The 26412-nt window shown below is 38.3% G+C and overlaps 2 protein-coding genes across 4 annotated transcripts; one reads left to right on the top strand and one right to left on the bottom strand.

The window, feature by feature from the left end:
- Positions 1 to 732: 732 nt before the first annotated feature.
- On the bottom strand, positions 733 to 23899 carry LOC132156026 (relA-associated inhibitor-like). Of its 3 annotated transcripts, XM_059564834.1 has the most exons (14): positions 23742 to 23899; positions 17892 to 17977; positions 17564 to 17679; positions 16550 to 17153; positions 16099 to 16188; positions 11796 to 11875; positions 4898 to 5249; positions 4165 to 4634; positions 3927 to 4064; positions 2798 to 2931; positions 2530 to 2696; positions 1994 to 2187; positions 1084 to 1160; positions 733 to 932 (listed from the first exon to the last, which is right to left on the bottom strand). In XM_059564834.1, the coding sequence occupies exons 2-13, from the start codon at positions 17926 to 17928 to the stop codon at positions 1125 to 1127; spliced, it is 2418 nt and encodes an 805-aa protein (XP_059420817.1). In that variant the 5' UTR covers positions 17929 to 17977; positions 23742 to 23899; the 3' UTR covers positions 733 to 932; positions 1084 to 1124. The 3 variants fall into 3 exon arrangements, with proteins under 3 accessions (XP_059420817.1, XP_059420816.1, XP_059420818.1); XM_059564833.1 differs by having other exon boundaries at positions 733 to 1160; XM_059564835.1 differs by having other exon boundaries at positions 733 to 1160; positions 4165 to 4631.
- Positions 23900 to 24276: 377 nt separating this feature from the next.
- On the top strand, positions 24277 to 26194 carry LOC132155645 (optic atrophy 3 protein homolog). The gene is made up of 2 exons (XM_059564375.1): positions 24277 to 24436; positions 25267 to 26194. Exons 1-2 carry the CDS (start codon positions 24295 to 24297, stop codon positions 25593 to 25595), a joined length of 471 nt encoding a protein of 156 aa, XP_059420358.1. The 5' UTR covers positions 24277 to 24294; the 3' UTR covers positions 25596 to 26194.
- Positions 26195 to 26412: the final 218 nt, after the last annotated feature.

The following is a 26412-nucleotide window of genomic DNA, read 5'->3' as shown; positions in this document are numbered from 1 at the left end:
AAATGCTGCTATTGTGACCTCTAGGGGTCATGAGTAAGAATGTATTCATAGGGATATCAAGACTGACTTAGCTTTGCCCTCTGCTGGTGGCTTTGATGCAAAAAAAAAAAAGGAAAAAAAAAGAAAACATTTTCCACAGATAATAAGCCCTTAATCCTGTAAGCTTTATTAACAGTTATTATGCGTGTCCTGTAAAGAACTAAACAAACCACACATCAGAAATTAGTTTTTTATTTATTTTCCTTTTGTGCAAGAGTATTACAGAGAGTAAGAATTTGTCATTGTCTTCTTAACAGTCACAGTCAGTGGATTGAGCAAGGCAAATAAAACACTCAGACACACCTCTAAAACAAACTTCCTTCACATCAAAGCAAATATTTAAAACAGAGCCCACGTGGAGAGTACGCTGTTTGGAGAAGAAAAACCTTTGCTCATATTTCATACTACATAAAGATCACTATGAACAAGTTTAAAAGTTACATTAAAAAGTAACAGTATTTTGGTGTGGAATACTGTAAATAATCCGAAGCAGAATTAGGAGACCAGTTATTCAAATACATCTATAAAAAGCATTTTTTATATCTATGCAACATTACTGATTAACAACTTGTACACTTACATGCGAAGTATGCATAAACAAAAGCAATACTGACAGACTGATGAATTTCTGTCCTTCCTGCTTTGTGCTAAAAAACATGAGTCAAGACAGAGAATTAATCTTTCCGAGCAAACTAATTCTGAGACTTTTATTCATTTATGCATCAAGTCTATTGCAGTTTGCTCATACAATGAAACCGTATCCCTGAAATCAAATAGGTAGAATGCTCTGACCTGCAAGCACAATTTTTAACAACAGTTTTTCCGTTGGTAAAGTCTAAATAAATCCACTATTCCCAGTGAAGTGACTTTGTCATGGTGGTCTATAGAGAAAACTGAAAAAAAAAACAACACTCCAAAGTTGTACAGTGTGCATTTTTCTAATGCCATCAAAGCGGTCCATTAAACATAATCTAAAGGTAAGAAATAAGAAAAAAAAACACTCACATATTCAAACACACATGTGAAACCTGCATTTAGACTTGCCTGCATGATTCAGATGCATTGATCTCTATTTGTGGATGCGTTCAGCAGAGTGACTTGGGCCGCACTTTCGGATAAAGCTGCATGAGAGAGAACAACAAGAATGAGGTTGATTGAAGACCTGCCGAACCTCACTGTCCACTGCAGGCTGGTAACAGTAATATTAGGACATGTATGACCTTGTATTAACTAAGTAAAAATGAAGGGAATGTATGAAATTCAAAGGGTTGCAACACTTGCCCAGACAAACAGCATTTTATACATTGCATTGAAAGACACCAGCACATTTTTGTATTTTGAATTCAATGCAGAGTATTTAGGGCACAAATTTGAACAGGAGGGAAATCTGCATAGGAAATGTTTTCACTCTCATGTGAAACTAACGATGGTGCAGATTCCCAATGAAATGACTATGCTGGCAAGTGTGTACACACCTCTAAATCAGTGGTTCTCAACCTTTTTAACTTAAAGTTAAAGCCCCCCTATTTTCCAACAAAATTTTTCAAAGGCTAAATTGGCTAAAACATTTCTGCTGTAATCGTGATAACGATGCTGGTTTTCAAACCTTTTTATTACTAGGATCTAGGAATGCTAATATATTAAATGCAATTATTTATTTAACCATAATTCATTTTGTAATCCAGAAGGTCCATGATTCTGATTCTGTGAGCTCTTTAATTAAAACCCAACTGCTGGGAAAGAAAAGAAGAAGAAAAACAGCTAGGGAAAAAAAACAACTAATATGATTTCAGTCAATCTTGATTTTGTTTGCTTTTAGAATTTCAATCAAATTATTATAGATATTTAATAAGTTTATGCCATCCTTTTGAAGCTTGCCGAGGCACTCTGTTGGAATATTGATGTCTTGACCTCTAGCAGACCATTATTTTTCTTGTAAATGAGCTCTTCTTACCCCAAAGTAGTTATTTGGTACAAAGCCCTCTCTTCCACACAATGAAGCCCACCACCAGTCCACTCCTTCAGGCTTCTGCAGGATGGTCACCATGTCTCCTTCTTTGAAGCTCAGTTCGTCTGGAGCCTGGGCAGGATATCCCCATATAGCGTACACCACCCCACTGTTATCTACACCCATCTTTTCCTCCACACCTAAATAAAAACACATACTTAATGATGACTAAAAGAAATTGAACTTCTACACACACCACAGTGATGAAATTACTCATTGTTTTTGAGTTAATAAGGGTGTATAAATGCCAGCTCCGCCCAATAGTTTATGAATTAGCTGACTAGTACTGACATTGTTTCCAACCCATGTGAGGGCGATACTATTAATTCAGGAATGTACAGGTCATTGTGACATGACACATATAACGCTGGGAGTTAACACATATGTAGGTGTTCGCTTGTAAAAACTTGTGTTGCGCCATAAGGATTACCTGTGTACACAAGTAATGTCTGTTTTCATTTTTCTCAAGGCATCACCCTCACCTCTCAGGAAGCTCTCACACTCCTCGAAGCCCGGGGCGAAGGGGTCACACTTCTGTGCCGCTGTGGCCCCATCACTGTCTGTTACAGCCATCACCGCTGCTCCATTCCGCACCAGAAACTCACACATTCGCTGGTCATTACAGGACGCAGCACAATGCAAGGGTGTCCTAGCAGTGAGACGAAAGTACAAAAGTGAATATGTACTGTACATACACATGGAAATGCAGAAGAATGTATATACATACACTTGTTAAATTGATAATCTCACCAGCCGTGGCTGTCTGGAGCACTAACGTTAGCCCCTATCCGCACGAGGAACTCCACCACGGAGAGGTGTCCGCCACAGATGGCATTGTGGAGGGCTGTGATGCCTTCATCATTAGCCTTGCTTGGGTCACTCATCTATGCAGGGACACACAAGTGCACTCTTAAAATGACAAACTGAAGAATCACGTAACATTAAGAAACATTTACAGGTAGTATGCATTTTGCTACATATTTTCAGATTTATTATCTTGATATTTGTGGAATATATTTATTAGCAGTAGTATTTTAAGTTTGTTAGCTTCCAGTTTTCTAAAGAAATGCCTCAGAAAATGCATCAAAAATCTGTTTTTGTTCTTATTTTAGTTCAAAGACACATGTAGTTATTCCCTCAGCAACCTCAAATTTAAATCTTTACTGCTAGTTTTTATTTGTCATTTATGTAAATAATTCTTAAAATATTTAACTTCAAATGTAAAGACTAGATCTGTCATAATATCAGATTTTTACTACACAATTATCATGGCCAAGAGAATTCAATGCTATGTCACGACCAATTTGTATGAATTTTACATGGTGGCTAAATCGTACGCCCTCACTTGTACAATTATGTATTTTTTCTGTGAGGAGGGGGGGCAGCTGAATTAGCCACCTAGTCAAAAAATTTACAAAATGCCGTGAGATCAGGTTTGAGAATTCACAATAATGATATTATTGTTATATCTAACAACATTTTTGCGGAAAAAATTAGTATCATTCAAATCTATTTTCTGTTTTATGACCGGTGGCAACCAACATTATAGTGAATACTCCGACATACCATGTCAGATTGTCAACCACCTACTGGCACTTGACTACTTGATAATATTATTGTATGTGTAATCTTATCACAGTATTTTTTATAAAATTTTATGATTTATTTTTCATATAATGGTTATCGCCAATAATGGTATATACTGACATACTGTTATACACACACACACACACACATACACAGTTAGACATACACATATACACTGTGGATTTTGTTGTGTACTGTTGCCCCAGACTGAAAGTAACCCTACATGGTGCTGAAGTAGTTGCCACCACCTCTAAGCAATCATAGCGCAAGGTACCAAAGCAGTGGGACATACCTCCTGTGCAGCCCTCTGCACAGTTTCTAATTCTCCTACTAAGGACCCATCCAATAACAGGACCAGTGGGTTCAGGTGAGCCCTACGGCTGGAGGATTTATTGGTTTTGCTGCCCTTCCGTAAGATAGAGTGATAACCCTGAAAGAGAAGAAAATATTCAAAAGCAGGTTAAAATACCCTCTTAAATGTCACTGGTATCTACTGTATCTGAGCAATGTGAAAGCTGTCTGCCGTTCACCTTCTGTTCAGAAGAGACCGGTATCGCTGTGTTTGGTACTGGATCCAAAGCTACAGCAGATCTGGAACTGTCTTCCCCATCTGTAGTGTTGATAATTTCAGCAGCTGGTACTTCCTTGATACGGATGGTCTTCCTGCTAAACAGTTTATTGATCATTTGCTTGTAATGGTGGGACTGGGCAATGGGCAGGTTGTGCAGGGTCTGAGGAATGTCGACTGAGCAGCGTTTCTTCAGAGCCCTGGGGAACTCGGCCCGGATACGCATCACCTCGTCCAGGGAAGTGTCCAACTCCGCCTGTGGGGATACCACGGGCTGCAGACGCGTAGGACTGAGAGGGCGAGGAGGCATCTCTGTATCCTCCACTTTAACTTCTTCTTCTGGTTTCATGCCTTGGTCAGTTGAATACACAGGTCCTTGTTTTTTGTCCTGTCTCTCAAGCTCAGCATCAACATCTCCAGGGTGGAGTACTGCTTATAAAAACAAACCAAAAAATATTAGCAATTTGGTTGGTACAAAATACAAATGTTATGTTTTTGGGGAGTTGCACAACATGGCATTTTAAAACTAAACTTGCCTTTATCATTTAATGGTCACATTATCTGATATTGTAATAGACTTTACCTGACATGTTTATTCAAGTCACTGTATGTATGAACTGAATTTTTAGATGCAGACCAGAAAAATGTGTATACAAGTGCCTGTCGGCCCACTCATGGCTTCTGGTTGAAGGTACCTTCTCTAGAGTAGGGAGGTTGTCTTAGAGGTTGCTGAGGTTGAGGTGTCTGATTTTGCCGCTGGGGAAGATGTTGGTGAAATATCCCTTGCTGGGGCTCTACCACTGGGCTAGGGGCGTATATGCTGTCAGCTGCAGCATAATAGGGGTTTTGGAGCCTCATGATGACGGAAAGCGGGATCGGCCCATGCTGACGTACTCTAAAGATTGCAGGTGGAAGGGAAACACGGGAAATGATTGGCTGAGGGCCATAAGTTGAGCTGGTGCTTGAGGCAAGTTCAGGGTGTACTGAGATACGAGTGTTCCTCGGGAGCGAGCTGTGAGATGATGGGAGAGAACGGGGCATGGTATCCTGATGAAAGAGACAGAGAAAGAAGATATGAGAATTAGAGAACATGATGCATCCTTTTTCCTTCACCTGCAATTTAATTTCTACCAATTAAAACTGAAGAATGAGGGTTCCCTTTCAAGGGAACTTCAAACTACGTCCTCTAGGGGTTGCTATAGGGAACACCTCGTCGTGACCTGTGTCTAAAGCATACATTGAAAAAACACCAACAAGATGGTCAGCGACAGCCCCCAATGTCACTACCGATGCGACTATAAATAGGCACTGGGAGAACACATCATTTTCTTCTTCGTCTTTATTGAGTGTTTTGTTTGAAGCGTACAGCGTCTAGGAGTGCATGTTTCTCAACAGAGGCTTTGCTCTGATACCTGCAGTTCACACGGCTCGCATACTGTGGTGTGTGTGTGTAGTGAAGAGCAAGCGCAAGTGTTCAGCTCTCGAGGGAGTTGGATGCGCTCTGCTGCACTCATTGTGATGCATTAGTGAGACTCAGAGGGGATGTATTTCACTATTTACCAGAGTTTGTAGCAACATTTGCATTAGTGTGTTCGCCTCTCGTGGGAATAGCGATGCATACGCTGGAGCAGTTTATGCTCGCATTTGATTTCTGTGATAATCTAGGGAGTGGGCGGAGAGTGTTTAGCTCCCACCTTGGCAATCCTGCGCATTGTGTCGCGGTGAGAACATGTGTAGGATCTGACGGGAAATTTCTCCCTATCAGTAATTTTCTTTTGTTTATGCTGCACTCCGGCTTAATTTTTTTTTTAAATAAAACATAAAAAACCTTACAAAGCAGGCACTAGCAGAACATTTAGAGGATGTGTGCATCCATGTCATCGTTATTTGATACCTGATGACACAATCTCGGCATTGATTGTTTGGGCTAAGAGCATGCACGCAATGTCCTTGAGCTGGCAATTTGCTTGCATTTGTGAGCATTTGTTCGAGGAAAGAGGGGCAGACATCTGCTTCCCTCGAGCTGTTAAGGGTTATGGAACACTCCGGGGCAAGGTTGGACTTGCCGTGGAAGCGTGCTAAGAAGGTGACGCCGCAAGGTCGTCTCGATGAGCGTTATCTTTCTGGCCATAGCCCCCCAGCTCAGGTGAGCCTTCCATTTCTTCCTGATCTCCATACAGAGATCAAGTAGAAATGGAAGAGGGCAATTTTCTTACACATAACGATTCCAGCATACGAGTATGCAATATCACACTTTCTGAAATCTGGTACGGTAAGGGTTACGCACTCAGCTTCATTCCCTTTCTTCGAGTTGGTTAGACCTTGTTTCCTTGGGCTCCACTCAACCAGTGTGTTTTTATTAATACACTTCAAATAACGCTTCCCTCAACATGAAGGGCTATTGTGAGCCTGGCGCTTCCCCTTAAGCGCCCAAGTTCTCTCCCCTTGTGAGGAGTTGAATTCCTTGCTCCATGGGTTGTTCTCGTTGTAGTTTAGCAGAACTCTCCTTTTCCAAAAAGGGTTTCTTTTGAGCACGCTACTCTCTTTCTGAATTCGGAGATCTCTTCTAACAGAGTTGAGCTCTCTGTTTTTCCCAGAGCACATGGCATCCAGCAGCATTAGGTAAAGTAGGCCCTTACTTCACCTCTCTGATGTTTTTGGCTAGCTTGCAATACTCTTACCCTTCTGATTCTCATGATCAGGCTGTAGGTCGAGCCCCCTCTTTTGTTGAGAGTTGGGGTTGTGCTCCCTCAGCTAGGTAGCCTACTGCTGGCCGTTCCAGCATAGAATATGCTGCAGGTTGAGCCCCCTCTTTCATGAGAGTTGGGTTGTGCTCCCTCGGCTAAGCAAATTTATTTCTAGCTGTTCCACCTTGGAACATGACGTAGGTTGAGCTCCCCCTCGTTTGAGAGCTGGGTGTTTGTCCCTCCCCTCAGCTAGATATTTACTGCTAGCCGCTCCAGCATTATTACCATAGATCGAGTTGATGACTCTCAAACATTGTTTTGGGATGCACCATTCCATCTATGAGCTGCTCTATCAGAGTGCCATGAGAGCCCCCCCTTTAGAACAGTTATGGTAAGTATGCAATAACTTAAATTACACTTTCAGTTTTCGTACAGATAAGAGCAATACATCACAGACATAATAACAACAAAACTTTGTGCACTTATAAAATTAAGATAACAAACAAGGTGTGCTGTCTGCAGCCTTTGTCTGCGCTGATCTTCATTTAAAAAAACAAATATTCTGTGATAAAGTAATCCATATGAAAATAACGCGATGTCCGTTTTTCATGTCTCCCTTCATTATATCTAATGTGACCACGCCCCCGCGCTGAACGCACTATTCAGATTCAAACTGAAGCACATGGCTTGAATATGCCCACACAGAAGAAAAAGCAGATGAGAGAAATAAGACATAATTCACCCCAAAAAGATGTGATGTGGTTGAGGATTTGAGAAATGGATTTCCTCAGAAAAAAAAAGAATGAAGCACTTTATACAGCAGAGATCATAAACATGATTAAGTCTCTTTTTATTTATATACTTGTACTAGTATTCACATAACGTGTAAACATTTTACTAGTTAGACTTTTTCCAAAGACTTTTTCTAAACTATAATTCCTGACTAAATGTATAATCAAGTGAAATATTATGAAGTTTCAATAACAATATTCAATACTATACCATTCAAAAGCTTGATGTAAATATGATAAATGTAACAAATAAAGATAACTGTGACAAATGTAACAAACTGTTGTTCTTTCAATTTATCCCCCCCTAAAAAACCTGAAAAATATTATCGGCTCTTTTCAACATTATTAATAATAATAATAAGGATAATAATAATAACAATAAATGTTTTTTTGTAGAAAATAAAATTGTTTAAAGGATTTCTAAAGGATTGTGTGACTGGAGTAATGATGCAAAAAAAATAATTTGAAAGTCAGCTTTGATTGTTCCTAATAAACTGTTTAACTGCTCCCCCAAGTGGATATTAAATTATGTTGTGGGATAATTAAATATATTCTAAATAAACTACAAACATAAAATTATATACATTTTTTTTGTCCTCGCATTCCTTCTTGTAACACCTCCCTCTCAGTGACACACAGCTGACTTAAAGGCTCATTATGCAGGTCTTTGTCTCTCAGGTGTAAATCACAATGATATTCATAATAGTTGACGCCTACTCGCATATGACTTTTACCAACAAAAAGTGTCTTAGAAAATTTAAATCAATATATTGTTTTCTGTAAGTGAGTAAACAAGATGATTTTCACATAATTTAGAAAGAAAAATTCTAGGCTACAAGCTCCAGTTCTCAAAAATCCGTATGTGTTTTATTGCCTTATTCAAATGTTTGATACGCGTATTCGTATTGAACCGTTCGGTACGAGGCTTTCGGTTCGGTACGCGGTACGCATTATGGACCGAACGGTTCGTTGGACTAATTAATTATATTTGGAAAATAAAAAAAGAAGAAAAAAACACCAACTTATATGTTTATGTTAGGCTACTCAGTCAGGCGCTCGCTCACTCAGTAATACGCGCTGAAGGCTCGTTGCAAAATGGCCAATGCGTTTAACAGACCAGAAATAGAAGATCCTCCAATAACCAACAGGTCTGGTGTTTGGGTGCACTTTGGATTCCCTGTAAGCTATAATGGTGATGGAAAAGAGAGTGGTGGATAAAAAAAACAACTAGGGTACACCAGCGGGAATAAAAAAAAAAAAAAAAAAAAAAAACACCAGCGGGAATACTTGAAACATGTCAACTCATTTATGCCAACATCACCTTAGTGTGTCAGTATCTGGGAAAAGACGGAAAAAAGGAGAAACATACATGCAACAAACTATCCCCGCAGCATTTAGACAGACATTTCCAACGGAATCAAACAGGGCAAAAGACATCACCGCGGCGATTGGTAGGCTACATTTACGTTAAAGCCGCGGATATGAGACCTTACTTTTTACCATTGATTCTATCATCACCATTATAGCTTACAGGGAATCCAAAGTGCACCCAAACACCAGACCTGTTGGTTATTGGAGGATCTTCTATTTCTGGTCTGTTAAACGCATTAGCCATTTTAAAACGAGCCTTCAGCGCGTACTGAGTGAGCGAGCGCCTTACTCTGTAGTGGAAAACGTAGGTTTTAAGAACATGCTTAATGTAATTGAGCCCCGTTACAATATTCCTTCACAAGCCCATTTCAGACAGACCGTAATTCCTGCTTTGTTCCAAAAAACATAAGCCCTATAGAGAACCAACTGAGTAAAAACACACTCAATATAAAGAGTTATAGAGTTCCATATAAAAAGTTACATCTTTGTATTTGTTCATAACTAATATAACATTTTCATTTTTTTTTTTTTATAAGGAGCTGTTTTTGTTTTATACAGTATGCTGCTAAGAAAACACCATAGAAGATGGGTAAAGAATAGCTCCATCATTGTTCAATGTAAAAAAAAAAAAAACATACTTTGTTAGTTTTAATAAATAAAACATTTTTTAAAAATCAAGGAAATTTATCTGCCAACTTTTTCTTTTTGCTGTATCTAAAACGTACCGAACCGTACCGAACCGTGACACCAGTGTATTGTATCGAACCGAACCGTGAATTTTGTGAACCCTTACACCCCTAAACCACACATAACATTTTTTTTCTAAAAAAATACAATCATATACATACATGCATGTCATATATTATTATAGCCAAGTTTGTGCTGATTACAGTGAGATTTGATATTTATAAGAAACTGAAAAAAGCACAAATGTCAGGGCATGACAAAACTTCTCCAGGCCCCAAAAATACCCTTAGACTCCAGAGGGTTAAAGGAATCTTTCTTGATTTCAAGCCTTGAACTCTACCCCAGGTAGAGGCCCTAACAGATAAGTTGGGTATGTAGCCTAGGCCTTTGGCCGTAAGGGATGATGTCATGGACAGCCATCTAATGTCCCAGGGGCAACTCCGATGGAAATGGTAGAGTTGGTACTTAGTGCTCACCATGATTCTGGCCCGCACTCCCCTCAGCATGGCGGCGTGGGTATACTGTTCCCCATAGCAACCCCTAGAGGACGCAGTTAGAAGTTCCCTTGAAAGGGAACGTCTCAGGTTACGAATGTAACCATGGTTCCCTGAGTAGGGAATGATACACTGCGTCCTCTAGCTTCTTGCCATGCTTCGGACGCAAGCTTCAGACGAAGAAGTGGATGGCGCGTTCTCCTGGTGCCCTATTTATAGTCGCACCGGTAGTGACATCAGGGGCTGACATTACCGGTAGTGACATCAGGGGCACCAACTTGTTGGTGTTTTTTCAATGTATGTTTCAGACATGGGTCACGACGAGGTGTTCGTAATTTTTGCTTCTTCCCCCCTCCCACACCCCGCCCAGATTAAAAAAGTAATTCCAACTTTTAGGTCATCAAACCATTTTGAGTTATAAACTAATTGTGAAAAGAAAAGTCAGAATTGTGAGATCTCAATGACCTTTTTGATATTTTTATTTCATAAAAAGCAGAAAAAAGCTTCAATAGAAGAGTGCAAGAGTGTAAGAAATGGGCTTGTAGGAAAATGTGACAACCTGTTTCATATAAGAATTGTCTATACTTGTTTCTAATACCCAGAAAGTCATAACATATAATTACATATAAACATGATCTTTTTTTATTGGTTCAAAAAGTCAGAGTGGTTAACCAGAATGCAACAACTGTAAAGGAAAAAGACAAATGAAAAGATGTGGCAGAGAAAGAAAGAAAAAAAATTCAACAGATTTGCCCTTGAACGTCTTTGGCTCAGATCCCTGATTTTATTTTTTCAGTTAAACAAACGATGACATTTTACCATAACAGTGCCCGAAGCAAATTTATGACACATTAAAGTGATAGTTAAAACAAGATAAACTGTAACCCGTAAGACCTTCTTTCATCTTTTGAAAACAAATTAAAATATTTTTGATGAAATCCGAGAGCTTTCTGACCCCCCATAGACAGCAATGCAACTGAAACGTTCCCAGGCCCAGAAAGGTAGTGAGAACACATCAGTAATATAACCATAATGTTATGAAGCTAAGAGCATACTTTGTGCACAAAGAAAACAAAAATAACGAGTAACTAACATATTGTGCCGCTGACGCAGGAGTTGGCGTTCTGACGTAGAACCCACATGCAACTGCGCCTTGTTTACAAGCAGAGGAATGCACACGCATGAGTCGTGGAACTGTTGTGAATGGCGGCGGAAACTGTAGAAATCGTTGAATAAAATCATTATTTTTGGTTTCCTAGTGCACAAAAAGTATTCTTGTAGCTTCATAACATTACAGTTGAACAACTGATGTCATTTGGACTACTTTACAATGTCCTTACTACCTTTCTGAGCCTTGAACGTGATAATTCTGTTGCGGTCTATGCAGGGTCAGAAAGCTGATATCTTAATTCATCAAAAGTATCTTAATTTGTGTTCCGTCTTCCGGGTAGGGAACAACATGAGGGTGAGTAATTAATGACAGAATTTTCATTTCTGGGTGAACTATCCCTTGAGGCACAAGCACTTACAAGCACGTTCACGCACAACACAAAGTCTGCATACCTTCTTAGCATAAGGAGGTGCGTCCAGGTTTGATTCTTTCCAGTTGCTGTTGGGTACAGATGGTCTGATCCATTCATTCTCTACAACAAAAAGAGGAAATCATATAATTAAGAAACAATTCACATTGAGAGAGTGACTACACAACTATTGCATGATGTTACCTCTTGGAACCAAACCCATTGTCTTCACATTAAAAGCACAAGACATTACTTATGGTTTAAATGGTTAATAATGGAGGTATTAATAAGCCAAAAAAAGGTCATATTTAACTTTTGGTGTATATTATTTTGAATATTAATACTGTAAACTTTTAGAGCACTGAAGTTGTATAAATTATTTGTATATTATGAATGCTTAAATTTGTTAGAAGCAATACTAAGTGAGTGTGGAATAGATTTTAGAGAATGTATCATGTTTTATCTTTACAATTTTTCTTTGCATTATCCATTTAAAAAAATTCTGTTTTTTGTTTTTTAAATCTTACTTTTTCATTATTTACTTACCATTTATGTAAGTATGTAGCATTTATGTATATTATGGCTGGAGCAGTGTTGTGCATGAACGCGTTCAATGAATGACGTTCAATGAAAGTAGGCCTGTCGCGGTTAAGAAATTTCCCCTGCGGTTATTATGGGTGGCTCAATAGCGCGATATGCGGTATTACCGCAGTTTTTTTTTTTTTTTTACATACCTAATTTATCCTGACAGAGAGACACGTTTTAAAACATTTGTTTATTGTTAAATACCAAACAGCAACAAGAACATGCGTTTTCCAATAACATTTTTTGAAGAAATCAAAGAGTTCTAACATGTATTACACGTATTTGCGCGCGACTCTGGACAGCGGCGGAAATCTAGACTGATCCACCAGGACAGTGGATTCGCGTTTGAGTCGATGCACTCCTCAAGCAGATAGCGTGTGTGAGCTCGTTATCTGCTCACGCTCTCTTGGGTATGGGCACTGACGCGGAGGTTGTCCGTGACTTCAGCAGGTATGCCTGTTACTTTCACGGCTGTATTTTACAGATTTCGCAAAGGCTTCAGCTACTCCGAACTGTCGGCCGGTCTCAGCTGTTCTTTGATGTTGATCCGCAACCTGATGCTTGAGGGGGCAGCTGCGCTGGATGACAGGGGACACTCTAAAACGCTTAACATGGCTTAATGTACTAAGACAGTGATATTAACAGACCAAACTCACTAAAAATCATACTAATAAAGTATACTATCTATAAAAAATCAGATGATCCCCGAATATGAACGCATTTAATAACACGTTAAGCCTTTTCCTTCCATAGAAAACCGTTATAAGAAAGCGCTTAATGTACTAAGACAGTGATATTAACAGACCAAACTCACTAAAAATCATACTAATAAAGTATACTATCTATAAAAAAAAAATCAGATGAGCCCTCAATATGAATGCAACTCGTTTAATAACACATTAAGCCTTTTAAAAAAACATTATAAGAAAGCGCTTAATGTACTAAGACAGTGATTTTAAAAAACCAAACTCACTAAACATTATACTAATAAAGTATAGTATCTGATGTACAAAAAAAAAACCAGATGATTACTGATTATGAATGGAAGTCGTTTAATAACACGTTAAGCCTTATGATGGTTTTCTATGAGAGGAAAAGGCTTAACGTGTTATTAAACGCGTTGAATTCATATTCAGGGATCATCTGATTTTTTGTAGATAGTATACTTTATTAATATGATGTTTAGTGAGTTTGGTCTGTTAATATCACTGTATTAGTACATTAAACCATGTTAAGCGTTTTTCACGTTAAGCGTTTTAGAATGTCCCGATGACCTCAAATTAGATGTATTGCCGCGTCACAGGAACCTTTTTGCAGCACATTTTGCATATCGGCTCATCTATATTCGCTGGCTCGCCCTTTTCATTGGGTTGAAAGCCAAAATGTTCCCAAACTGGCGACGTGACATTAGGTTTTGGGACGAGATCGAGCGCCTCAAAAAAAACGAAGCACCATAAAGCTACAAAGGCTCGCGAGAAAACCATATTGTATCATTAATTTATTTAACATTGAATGCACAGTGACAAACTGAAAAAAAAAACAAGAAGCCTCATAAAAAAATAAAAAAAAAATAAAAAAAACTTAACACTGCGGTTTCTGCGGTTGCTATCTTTCCACTGCGGTTTGCTTGTCAATAGCGCGGTATTACAATATTGCGGTTATCGCGACAGCCCTAACTGAACGCGTTCATATTTTCGCCGAACGCTGAACTGAACGAATCACTTTTCATACAATGAACGTGAACGAAAGCGGCGCTCACTCTGGCAGGAATGAACAGCACGCGCGTTTCATGTTCACGCTCATTTGAAAAGTCAGGTTTTACCAGGGCTTAATTTGAGCCGGAACATGTTCCGTCACCTCCGACATTGGATCCGGCACCTCCTGTGTCACTAAAATTAATTGCCTAAATGAAAAAAAAATTACTGTTTGTGTAGTGTTCAATGTTTGTGAAACATGACTTGTACGCTTGTTGTACTAGTTGAGATTGCTGTTAGCCTCGATCGTTTCACGCAGGGGAAAAATGTCAAAAAGACAGGAAAGTTTGCTTAACTTTTCAAATACGCTGGACAGTCAGATCCCAAACAAGCAAAAATCGTTTCCGCTGATCAAAAAGGAGACCACGGTGGACACAGTAGCGTAGTATCGATATCTTGTTATTTCGACATAATATACATTATGTCTGCATTCTAATCTGCATTAAGCCACATTAAGCGTTCTTATAATGGTTTTCTATGGGAGGAAAATGCTTAACCGTTCATTTTATGGGCTCATCTGATTTTTTGTACATAGCATAGCCTATTTGTTAGGATTTTAGTATCATAATGATTAGGCTAATAAATGCACGCACAATTATCCGTGAACTTGATTTGAACAAATGCCTTTAAACTTGTGTGTGCAAAATTAAGAATTAAATTAATGTGCAGAAATTTGTACAAATAGAGAGTAGGCTATGTAGGCATACTATACTGTTGTAGCCATTAAAAAAAGCGTGTTTCATATTTGTTAAAATATTATAATGTTATTTTTTTTTTCCATTTATGTTGGTTTATGAAAAGTGAACAGCACGACCGAGTAAGATAGGATGCCCAATATGAGACATGGAGCGGGTCAGACATGATTTTGACCGTTGAAGTTGTTATAGAAAGCCTTTCTTTAAGGTGAATTTAGTTTTGTATAAATTGTATCTTAATTTTAATCAACTTTTCATCAACCAATTGCCTGTATTTAATGAATAAGCCGACGAAACAAATATAACGGAGGTGCCCGCGGGCTCACTTGCATTGCACGTCAACTAGAGCACATCCTAACTTAACGAAACTCAGTTTAGCCTCACACAGACATGACAAATACATCAAATACACAAAGCTTGAAATTTATAAATAATTGTCTCTTGTTTATTGGTACAATAATTTTGATTAGTTTTGGAGTGGCAGTGATTTGCAGCTGGTAATGGATGGTAAAGAGGTTCTATTGAGTAAGATAGTGGCCTATCTTAAAAAGAATTTAACAAATGAACGTGAACTAGTTCGTTTTTAGATATGTGAACTTAGTTCATTTAAAAAAAAAAAAGAACTATGAACGTGAACTAGTTCATTATCATCTGTGTGAACTGAACTTTGAGCTAGTTCTTTTTAAGTATGAACTGGCACAACACTGGGCTGGAGGCCATTTTCTCGTGAACACACGTATAACAGTTAGCGGAAGCTGGAGATTTATATAAGTTGACGGTTTACAAAGTTGTAAATATGGATATTTTTCTTATTCAAATGCGTCGCTTCCTGTTTATTCACACCCTGGAACCGAGTGGAGCAATTTTTTATCATGGTTGGATGCACTTTATTTTTCTTTCAAATCTGGACCACTACCCACTGCCACTGGAAAGCTTGTAAGAGCCAGGACATTTTTTTTTTGTAAAACCCCGATTGTATTCGTCTGAAAGTAGAATGTCACACACCTAGGATGGTTTGTGGTTGAGTAAATTATGGGTAATTTTCATTTTTGGCTGAACTACACCTTTAAGAATTTTGTCAATTCTGTCATATAGCAGTGAAGTGAAGTCTGATACACTAAAGTTTAGTTTAATAAACTCAATTTGAATTAAAATACTTGAAATGAACCAAAACGGGCCTTTTAATAATTTATTTTAATTGTTGCACAATGTTTCCTCCAGGTTTAGAAATGTGTAATGCAATGTTATGCAATCTAAAGTGAGTTCGTTTTTAATGTTGCTTTCAAAAAAGCATGAGAATTGTGCAACTAACTATCATAGGTGTTTTGGGGCTTTCTTTCGTATGCATCCAGGTCGGTCTCGTTCCACTTGGATGGGTTCTTCTGCATCTGTATTCCTTCATCTGAAAGAAGATGGAAGATGTGATGAGGAGACAAATGATCAACAAAAAGAACTGGGAGGCTACTGATTGTTTTAATAAAGAAAAAAGCAGAATTACAGGAAATCTGACAGTAAAATAAAGCAAACAGGCAATTTTACTGCCAACCAAAGACTTTTGGATCCAAATGTACACTCCTAAAAATAAAGCTTCAAAGATACTTTTTTTTTTTTTTTGCAGCAATTGCCATAGAAGAACCATTTTAGGTTCCCAAATTAACTTTTCATTGAACAGTTAATAAAAGTTTTTTTTTCCAAATGTGAATAACATTTTAATAATCTAAAGAAAATTTTTTGTTTTGTGCAATGGAAAGGCTCCCAATTACCTAAGGGTCTGAATGGCTGGAAGTTGCGTGGTAGTGTATTGGCTGCTGGTTGACTCAAAGGCTGAGGAGAAGGTGCTCGATCCAACCTTGGAGACCTGGGAATCGAGGACAAGGGGCTTGTTGAGGGCTGCAGCAAGCTGCGAGATGTTTTGTTTTCAAAGGAAGGGCTGGAGAGCTCCCCATAGCTCAACGATCCTCTGGTGCTTCGATCCTGAGGCCTCAGGGGCATCTGTGTCATTCGTCTCATTGCATTTGGAGACATGTTAGGGGGAGGAGTCTTTTGGTCGAACGAATATCGTGAATCCGAGCTGTCTTTACGGTTTGTAAAAGAGAAATGCTGCTGGGTAAAAGGACTAGGAGATGAAGTTATATATTTCATACTGTCTAGTTGAGGTGAAGGAGATGGGGATCGAATTGTGGCAGCAGGAGGAAGGTCCAGGTTGGATTCTTTCCTGCTGATGGTGGGCTCTGAGCTAAGGCTGCTTGTGGAGATCTGGGAAAAGAAGACGCTTGTACTGATGCTCTCTTTTCCATTCTTGTTTGCACTGTTTAAACTGCTGTTGCCATTGCTGCTGCTGCTGCTCTGGGGTTTGGGACCAAAACTCTACAATAAAAAAACAAGGAAAACAAAATACAATAAAACAATATATTTGCACCATCTAAAACTGTGCAATGTAGATGGGAAATCTTTATAGATTTTTTTGAATTAATTAATGACAAATTATGATTTGATTGCGGTTTTAAAAAAATATTTTAAATATGCATATATTTTTGAACCCTGTAATTGTTTGTATTATGTTTTGTAGTTCATTTAAACATTCTTTACAAGTAAAATAGTCTCCCAGTTAACATGAAGTCATAAAATTGCATGAATAATGATTAAAAGAAGTGTTTGTGTTGCTTTGAGATGATTATTATTGCTGCTTGAAATATCAACTACCAAAAATACAGTTCTGAGACTATCAGCCTGTGTGGTTCTAGGCTTTTATGGATCAGTACCTACAGTACCCGTACCTCTGAAGTAGTAGTTTGCACGGCAGGAGTGGCTTCCGACAGGAGAGAGCTGAATTCCCTTGATAGCTCATCTGCTGTGGCCAAAGACGCGTTCAGTTCATCGTTGATGGACTGAACTACAACATACACAGACACGGAGTAAACACCCAACAGGATTTAACAAGCCACTTCAGTACAGAACTATGTAGCACATTATATGCCATTTTGAAGACACTCACGGAAATATCAGCATGCTTGGACATGTTATAACTGCTATAATCTTGTCCTACCCTACATTGCCTAGTATATACAAAGGAATCAAACATTGCTGGTGAACTGAAATACTCACAAAGGAAGCTGCTGCCAAAGCCACCCTGGGAGTTCATGGCGTTTGTGTTTCTGTTTGCGTGACCTCCAGTTCATTCAACACACAGCCTGAATGAAAAGGGGAAAATCAAATTCAATCAGCATTATCTGATTCAAATATTTCTTTGTTTGGAAGTGCATGTGGTTTTTAAATCAAAGTGGAAATATTAAATCAGATCTATATTATATAAATATCTGGAGCTGAAAACTGGAAAAAAGGCATTTTTGAAGCATTCCAACACCTCCAGTTCAAAATCTGCCTACATTCCATTTAACACAGTAAAACGCCCTTGTGATTTATGATGAAATCTTTATTCTAGTATAATTAATGGTGTGCTGTAGGCCGTTGAATGAAGAGCTACGACCCCCTGGCAAAAAACACTACAAACATGACTTATAACTTTCACATGCTGATTAAGCCCTAACTAACAAATACAGACATGTGGGCTATTTATTTAGACACAGCAATACATAGTCATCTCCCCGTTGGATTGCAACCTTGTAGTGGTCGGGGAGCTTGTGTGTCTCAATGACCCCTAGAGCTATACCAGCAGGAGATTTATCTCCTGGTAGGGCCACCCATGCTGGACAGGTCAAAGGGTAGAGGCCAGACAAAGAGCAATCCACTGGTCCTCCAGGTTGGAGGTTTAGCACAGGGCTAACAACTCTGTCTTGTAAAAACAAACACGTTACGGAAACAGCAACAGAAGGAATTGGCACTACTGGACGTGATGGACTTCCAGGGCTATCATCAGATACTAGGATGAATGTCATTGGTGAAAGCCGAAAGGAAGCCAGTGACAGGAAGGTGGAAATTCTGAACGCCAAACTTAAGACTAGGCAGAGCTGCGTTCTATCCACCTTACTGTATGGCGCAGAATGCTGGAGAATGACAGCAAGTGACATATGCCAACTGTCAGTCTTCCACACAAGGAGTCTGAGAAGAATCTGTCGGATTTTTTGGCCAAGCAAGATATCATCTATTAACAAGATGTCAACAAGACAGCATGGGTAGCATTGTAACAAAGCGGCGCTGGAACTGGATTGGCCATATTTTGAGAAGAGAGCAAGACAGCATCCCAAGAGTAGCCCTTCATTGGACACCCGAAGGTAGAAGAAAGAGAGGACGACCAAAGATCACCTGGCGTCGTACAGTAGAGGAAGAAATGAAATATATGAACCTGACATGGGGAGATGTCCAGAAAATAGCCCAGAATCGACCAGAGTGGAAGACCTTCGTTGCTGCCCTACATGCCAGAGGCATAATGGGCAGTAAGTAAGTAAGTAATACATAGTCATGTGTCTATATGAATCACATAAGACATGTTTTGTTAAACTTTCACCTTTTGAAAAAACAAAAGGTGTTTATTATGCATCTGCTCTTTGTGCAGTTTTTGATGGGCCAGTCAGTTCTTTGACTTACTAAATACACTCAGTATTGACTCACATCCAGCTGGCTGAAGAACTTGTCCCACACACTTGTGAAAAGCTGCTGCAATTGCAGGTATAGAGAATTTAGGCGTGAAAACATCCCTAATCTTAAGTAAAATCCTGCTTCAACATGCCACTGTTGCTCTTTGTAATAATAATGATTTGTCAGAAACATTAAGCTTATATTTGGCGAACGCTAATCGGGGTTATATAAGCTACTATGGAAATCTGATTCCCTGGCAGTTATTTATTTCAAGAAGATTCTACTGTGGGCATGCGCATTTTGTGGTTTCTTTTCAAACAGTAATGCACTCAAGCATAGAAGGGCACTGACTTCAGCCACTCTGTCTTGTTTGTTTTGTCAAGATCAATAGAGTCTACACTGACTTGAATCAACGAGACTTAGACACTAGCATGGCCCTGCTTACCTCAACAGACACACTTCATAACCCCCTCCCCTTTCTAAAGGTGACCAGATTCCTGAATTTAAAAAAGGGGGAATCTTCTTTAAACAGTCAGTATACACAGACATGTTCAATCTTACCTTATGAATGGAAAAACATCAAGTTTTATTTTGACCATAAATGTATAGTATCAATGACAAACTCTTTATTTTATTGTCTGTCTCTTTAAATGCATATAAATAAAAAAATGCAGTTCACACATTCAGTGACTTATTCACTTACACCTCTTGTATGATGAGCATGTTTTGAAATTCATTTTCATGAATTCCAAACCTGTTACATGCTGTCTGAATGTTTGCCCTAGATTGTTTGTGCCACTAATCAAAAGCCAGGGTGTACTACTGTATACAGTATGTAATTACTGTCTAAAAAAAAATGAATTCAACACTCTAAAGTAAGTGAATGATAGGCCTTTAATGCTTCTTTTTAAAACGCATGCAGTATGTGACATCTAGTACATTAGGCGTTGTTTCACTTCTGAACATGTTGTTACTCTGAACACGTAGTAAAATACCTTGGATATTTCCAAGGACAGCACCAGTCAGCGGCATACGTCTATTCACCCTTTTCCTAAAAGCACAATAGTCTTCACCCTGGGGTACCTGGGTATTTGTTCTATCTTTCCTCTCACATACTATCTTTTCATTCCCTATCCCATCTCCACCTCTCATTCACTGCTCCGCAGTCATTTGCCGATTGAGCGGTTAAGGCTTTGCGTGACTGATAATTTAGCACTTTTATTGCAGTGCCTGATACAGTGAGGCTGGAATGCGGAGTTGAGAGTGACACTGGTTAATAATAACTCTCGTACTGCGCTGATAAGAAGACCTAGCCCATTCTGAGCTTGGGGTGGAAACCATAACGACTAAAAGATTAAGTCAGCAGTGCTTTCTACTGATGGATTGAGGTGTGGTGACAGAAACCATTTGCTCATGTTCTCTTTTTCTCAACCCAATTTCTCAATCAGTTGTTAAGCTTGTCCTGTGCCCTGATCTGCATTCTTTACATTTATAAGCACTTGTTTATTTGCATCCTATTTTCACCATTGATTAACCCAAGTTTCTGACTATTTGGTATATTATTTATGATTTATACAGGGCTGCAAAAACTAATCGATAATAATTGATGATGAAAAAAAAATCAATTTTAATTATGAATTAATTGCATTTGTGTGCTGCAAGGATTTCATCCTTGCACGTGTGAACATGTGCTCCTTATACCAGTTAACATTTAGCTTGTGCTTTTGTTTGTTATCATTTTCAGTGATTTTAAATCTGCTTTAAGCAACGTTTTGCACATTTAATGTTTATCATAGCCTACATTAATACATTTACTATATTTGTTTTCATAACCTTCAAAGTGCACATTGTTTGGAGGACACTGGGCATGATGTGAAGTAACATTTTGTATTAATAACTTCACTAAATTATAATAATTGATATTTATTTAATGCACTATAATTGTTTAAAAAAAAAATTGTCATCCACTTGGGCAAAGCAATAACAGATTAATTAGATTATCAAAATATTAGCAAGTAGACAGGCTTCATTAATAAAGTGTTTAGGCAGACAAGCTTCATCTTGTAGGGGAATCATTACAATCTTCAGACGTGACAACAAATGTTACATTCTCATGCAATAACTGCTGTGAGACTGACATCATGTGATACAAATACTGCCCAACCCAAGCTGCATTTAGATCACCACAGTTCCCCAGATGCTCAATTAAAGAGACAGTACACCCAAAAATGGACATTCAGTCATCATTTACTCGCATTTAAGTCATTGTTTCTTAATTTATTCTTCTGTGAAAAACAAAATACTTTTTGAAAAGCAGATCTTCTATTTGTCCACACATGAAAGTTGAGCGAGCCAATCTTTTAAGTCATAATCCTATAAGTGAAGATTCATGACACATCTCAGACATTACACATCCTCATGACATTGAAAACAACCAAAACCTTCATTGTGGAGATGTGCTTCATTGCCCAGGTGATAAGAATGAATTAGAACATGAATTCAATCAGTCTGTAACAGGTTTGGAATTCATGTAAAGCCTTGCCAAAAAGGTGTAATGATTTATAGCCAGCTAAGGCAGAGCAGGATTTCCTCAGAAGAAGAACAAAAATCTATTAAACAAATATGCAAATGTTTAACACTGGCCAGCACAAAAGCTCAGAACATTGCTCTCACATTTAAAGGATCAGCACTGATTACAAGGATCTTTTTAGATGACAATAAGTAGCAGCGGAACTAGCAGGATACCAGTTTTATGTCGAAACCTTGAGAAGGCTGCTTCTGGGGGGGGGGGGGGGGGGGCGGATTCTCAAGAAAGGTTTAATGTGTGCTCAACAACCTTTATCATGACACAGACCACTGAGTGGATACAAAGCTCTTGGATTTTATGAGCCTCCCCCAACTATCACGCTGATGCACTCCTTAAACTGTGGGCAGAATGTTCCTGTGACAAAACTTAAAGAGATAGTTTACCCAAAAATGACAATTCTTTTATCATTCTGTAGAACACTAAAGAAGATATTCTGAAAAATATCTCAGTGTTTTAACTGAATCATTAATAGTCAATGAATGTTCTTCTAAAGATTTCACAGAAGAAAGTCAGTCAGGTCAGGTTTGGAACAAAATGAGGGTGAGTAAATGATCAAATTAGTGGATATGATGGGAAACAAAACTCCCAATACTGAAAAATCTACACAAAATCAGATGCAAAAAATCACACAGACCAGCAACTGCCAAGCCTTTTGCATCTCCTGACTATGTTGAAATGTTGAACTCAGAAACCGAGACATTTTATCACAGTTGGTGTAACGTTTTGGTTTGACAAGACTGGGGAGTGACTGGGTGTCCAAAACCCACACTCTCTGGCCTGATACTAGTTAGTAACTTCTGTTTAAGGGAGTTTGTTTGCAGCCCCATGGCACTCTAAAGACTCTCAAGTAACATTTACCTCTGGAATCTCTCAAGCCTTTTGAAATTACAAGCTTTATATTCCTTGAGAATCACACAAGATATCCAAGACACAAGAAATCTACCCTGTCTGCATCCAACCTTTAAAACCACTGAGCACACAATGACTGGCTGGCGTGCATATGAACCAACATGCAAATTTTCAGTGTTTACAAAGTCCCAGAAAAGCTATGAGGGCGCCATAAAACTGAACAAGTTGTGGCAGGGCAAACAAGATATGCAGTTCAGCTGGTTCGGACAACATTTAGTCAAATCAGGTCTGCATGCTGGACCCATTCCCAGTCCTGCTCAAAAATGACATGAACGTGCTTGTTACTGACCTGCTTCAGAAAAATACACTCAGTTAACATGTTTAACCCTGTGAAACCTGACAAATGAAATTCCCTAATAGTCCGAAAAATCTAACAATTTATTGAGCCAATAAAATTCAAATATTTTAAAAAATGTAAGTAGCTATCATAATAATCAAGTGACACTGCTAAAAACGTTTGTTTCATCTCGACAGGCCTTATTCAGGACGCTTTCTTTATGTAGCCTATATCTGAACAACACAACATACTACAAACTACAGTGTTACTAAATAAATAAAAGCTCGAATAAGCGTTTGTGTGATTCAAAGACATCATTCCGGTTGAATAATGAATAATACATTGTTTAGTGGGCAGTTCAATGAGCACCGACTTCAAAAGCTCCTGCGATTGTTAACAAGACATCTGATTTCCATTAAAGACTCCTCCTGGTACACCTCCTTAGCGTACACAAAGGCGATTTATACACACATATAAAAAACCTTTCACCATAGAACACGTTTTTTTTATATATATATAATACTTTAAAAAGTTTTTTTAAAAGGCCTGGCATAACGGACATGATGACATAGTCCGCTGTACAATCCACATCGCCTTCTCAAGGCCGCCTCAGTCAAAAGCAAATAGTAAAAATAGTTTCCTGTACCTTGAACAGCTGAAATAGTTGTGAGGATGTCGTGCCGTAAAGTCATAGAACTTAGTCCAGCTGAATGTGGATGTGTTACATGACTAGCTGGAAAACACTTCAGAGGTGTTTAACTCTTGCCTGTGAAGTTAGATATTCAGTCCAGCCCACTGCTTCTGAAACCCGAGCCAGGTGTTCAGACGCACAGCTGGCGCAGGTAAACAATGCGCTGTAATGGACGCTGAGAGATTTATTTCATTTGTTTCTTTTTTTGTGTCGTGATTGTTTTTATGTAATTATTTTAGAGCTCTTTATAATACTTTGTTTTGTAAAAATATTTATATACTATAAATTTAAACTTCTTAACAAATGGGGGAATAAAATAAAAAAGGACGATCAGGGTTATATTTTCCCTTAAAATAAAATAAAAAATATATATTTTGTTTAATATTGCGCGAAACGCACGTTCTAGAGCTCATGAATATTAATTTTGCGTCATTAATATTACACATGAGCATCGTCCACATGACGTCCTTATCATCCCGCCTCCTCAGATGACGCATTTTCCGCCAAGATGGTCGTCGGTGCCTTTCCGATTGCAAAGCTGCTCTATCTAGGCGTACGACAACTGAGCAAACCAGTGGCTAACAGAATAAAAGCAGGCGCGCGGAGAAGTGAATTCTTTAAGAATTATATTTGCCTTCCTCCGGCCCAAGGTAAGCTGGCATTTGGTTGTGCGTGTTTAACGATATGATGACGTCAGTCCATATATATGTGTGTGTGTGTGTGTGCGCGCGCGCGCGCGCGTAAACGTCGAGGAACACACAGCCAATAGCCGTTTGCTTGTATTTGCTACTCAGCCAATCACGACTACTGCGATGTTGTCATTGGATGATTTTAACAACAGATGATTTATCCAGAGACAATTTAGATATTAAAAAGGTTCCCTTTACAAATAATGCTCGAGTTTGCTTGAAGAGGGCGGGACTCAAGTGTCCTTGAGTAACCGAAAGTTCCTTTTGCTGCTAGTTAAAATTATTTGATAATTAATATTACAAATTAATATATAGTTAGATTTATATATAAATGTGTAGAAAAAATATAATTTAAATATTATTAAAGGTGTATATATTATATAAGCAATACGAACCATGTCTAATACATGTTTTTTCTTTGGTTATTATGTAGTCTTGTTTGTACAGTATAAATTTTTTTCTGGCAGAAGTAGTTAATTTAATGGTAATTAAATCAATTATTGTGCTATTTAAAAAAAAAAATCTTTTCATATAATAAAATAAATACTATTATATTTTAATGTATTTTTATATTGTGGTTTTTTTATGCTAGTCAATTTTTTATATTATAGTTTTCATAATTTAGTCTCTTTCTTTAATATTATATATACATATTTTTTATACAATTGTCTCTGTGATGTTGGTTATCTTGAGCGTGAAGGTGAAACCAAAGTCTATTTTAACTTTTACAGTAAATTGTTGAAATACGTCTGTCATGTAATTCCATGTGGTGCCTCATGTTTTCTCCGTAGCGTATCACTGGATCGAGATGAGATCAAAGATGAAAATTATGGGTTTCCGTGGCTCCGTCATCAAACCTCTGAATGAAGAGACGGCTGCAGAGCTTGGAGCAGAGTTGCTCGGTGAGGCTATCATTTTCATCATCGGGGGAGGCTGCATGGTGTTTGAGTACAGCCGTCAGGCCACCAACTCCAGACGCAAGGAAGAGGAATTCGCACAAACCATTAACAACCTTCACACACAACTAGGAGAGCTTGCACTAGCCACAGAGACACTGGATGCCCAGATCAGAGCAGTTAATAGACTTCTGTTGTCCCTCCCAGCGGCTCCAAGTACCTAATAACAATGTAAATCACTAAAATACCTTTTCTAAGAAGGGCAAAGAGACTGATTTATGAGAACATATCGGTAGTGGTGCAGCACTGCCATATATATACACACACACACACACACACAAAGTCTCGGTTAAGCCGTCCCACACACACACACAAGGAAATCCCAGGCTATATAAACAAGGAAGGATCGTGTGTGATTAAATGACTGGCCACCAGTATAACACAATTAAAGCTTCCTATTCCTTTTTTGTTTGGTTGGATGATGCTGTTTTCAATCGAAAGTTCTAGTTTTTTGATGACACTGTTAAAACAATGGCAACGTTTGACCACTTATTATTCTGCTCATCAGTTTGGAGGTTATTTCAGAAAATTTTCTTCATATAAGATGCTGATGGAGTTGGGCATTCATCTTTTATTAATGATTTGAAAATGCACTTGAATTTTTTATACTTGAATGACAAATTCCATATGGTAAATATGGATGTGTCCCTCAGTATAGGAACAGGGAGCCCATCTCTCCCATTACAGTAAATTACTGCTGTATTTAATATGGCATTTGTATATGGGTGTATATATATGATAGTAAAATAAAGTTAAATATTCTTCCGGTTTTTTGTATCTTTATTGTATTAAAATTGTGAAAACTTTTTGTGGTTGTAAAATGCCATTCTTAAGAAAACGCATGCAAGTTTTAGCATTTCATTGTCCACTTTATTCAAGGCTTGTGACACTGAAGACTGACGTGATGGCTGCTGAGCAGCATTGCCTCACAGGAATAAGTTCCATTATAAAATATACTGAAATGGAAACTATATATTTTTC

The sequence above is a fragment of the Carassius carassius genome, chromosome 13, assembly GCF_963082965.1.
Source record: "Carassius carassius chromosome 13, fCarCar2.1, whole genome shotgun sequence".
NCBI classification, from domain to species: Eukaryota; Metazoa; Chordata; class Actinopteri; order Cypriniformes; family Cyprinidae; genus Carassius; species Carassius carassius.
This window is presented reverse-complemented; position numbering and strand designations above follow the sequence as displayed.

Coding starts and splice junctions, on each gene's coding strand:
- LOC132156026 (XM_059564833.1), bottom strand. CDS start 17,928: ATGAACTCCCAGGGTGGCTTTGGCAGCAGCTTCCTTT. Junction 17,680..17,891: donor CTTTGGCAGCAGCTTCCTTT/GTGAGTATTTCA, acceptor TGTATGTTGTAG/TTCAGTCCATCAACGATGAA. Junction 2,188..2,529: donor GTGTGAGAGCTTCCTGAGAG/GTGAGGGTGATG, acceptor GTTTTTATTTAG/GTGTGGAGGAAAAGATGGGT.
- LOC132155645 (XM_059564375.1), top strand. CDS start 24,295: ATGGTCGTCGGTGCCTTTCCGATTGCAAAGCTGCTCTATCTAGGCGTA. Junction 24,437..25,266: donor TTGCCTTCCTCCGGCCCAAG/GTAAGCTGGCAT, acceptor TTTTCTCCGTAG/CGTATCACTGGATCGAGATG.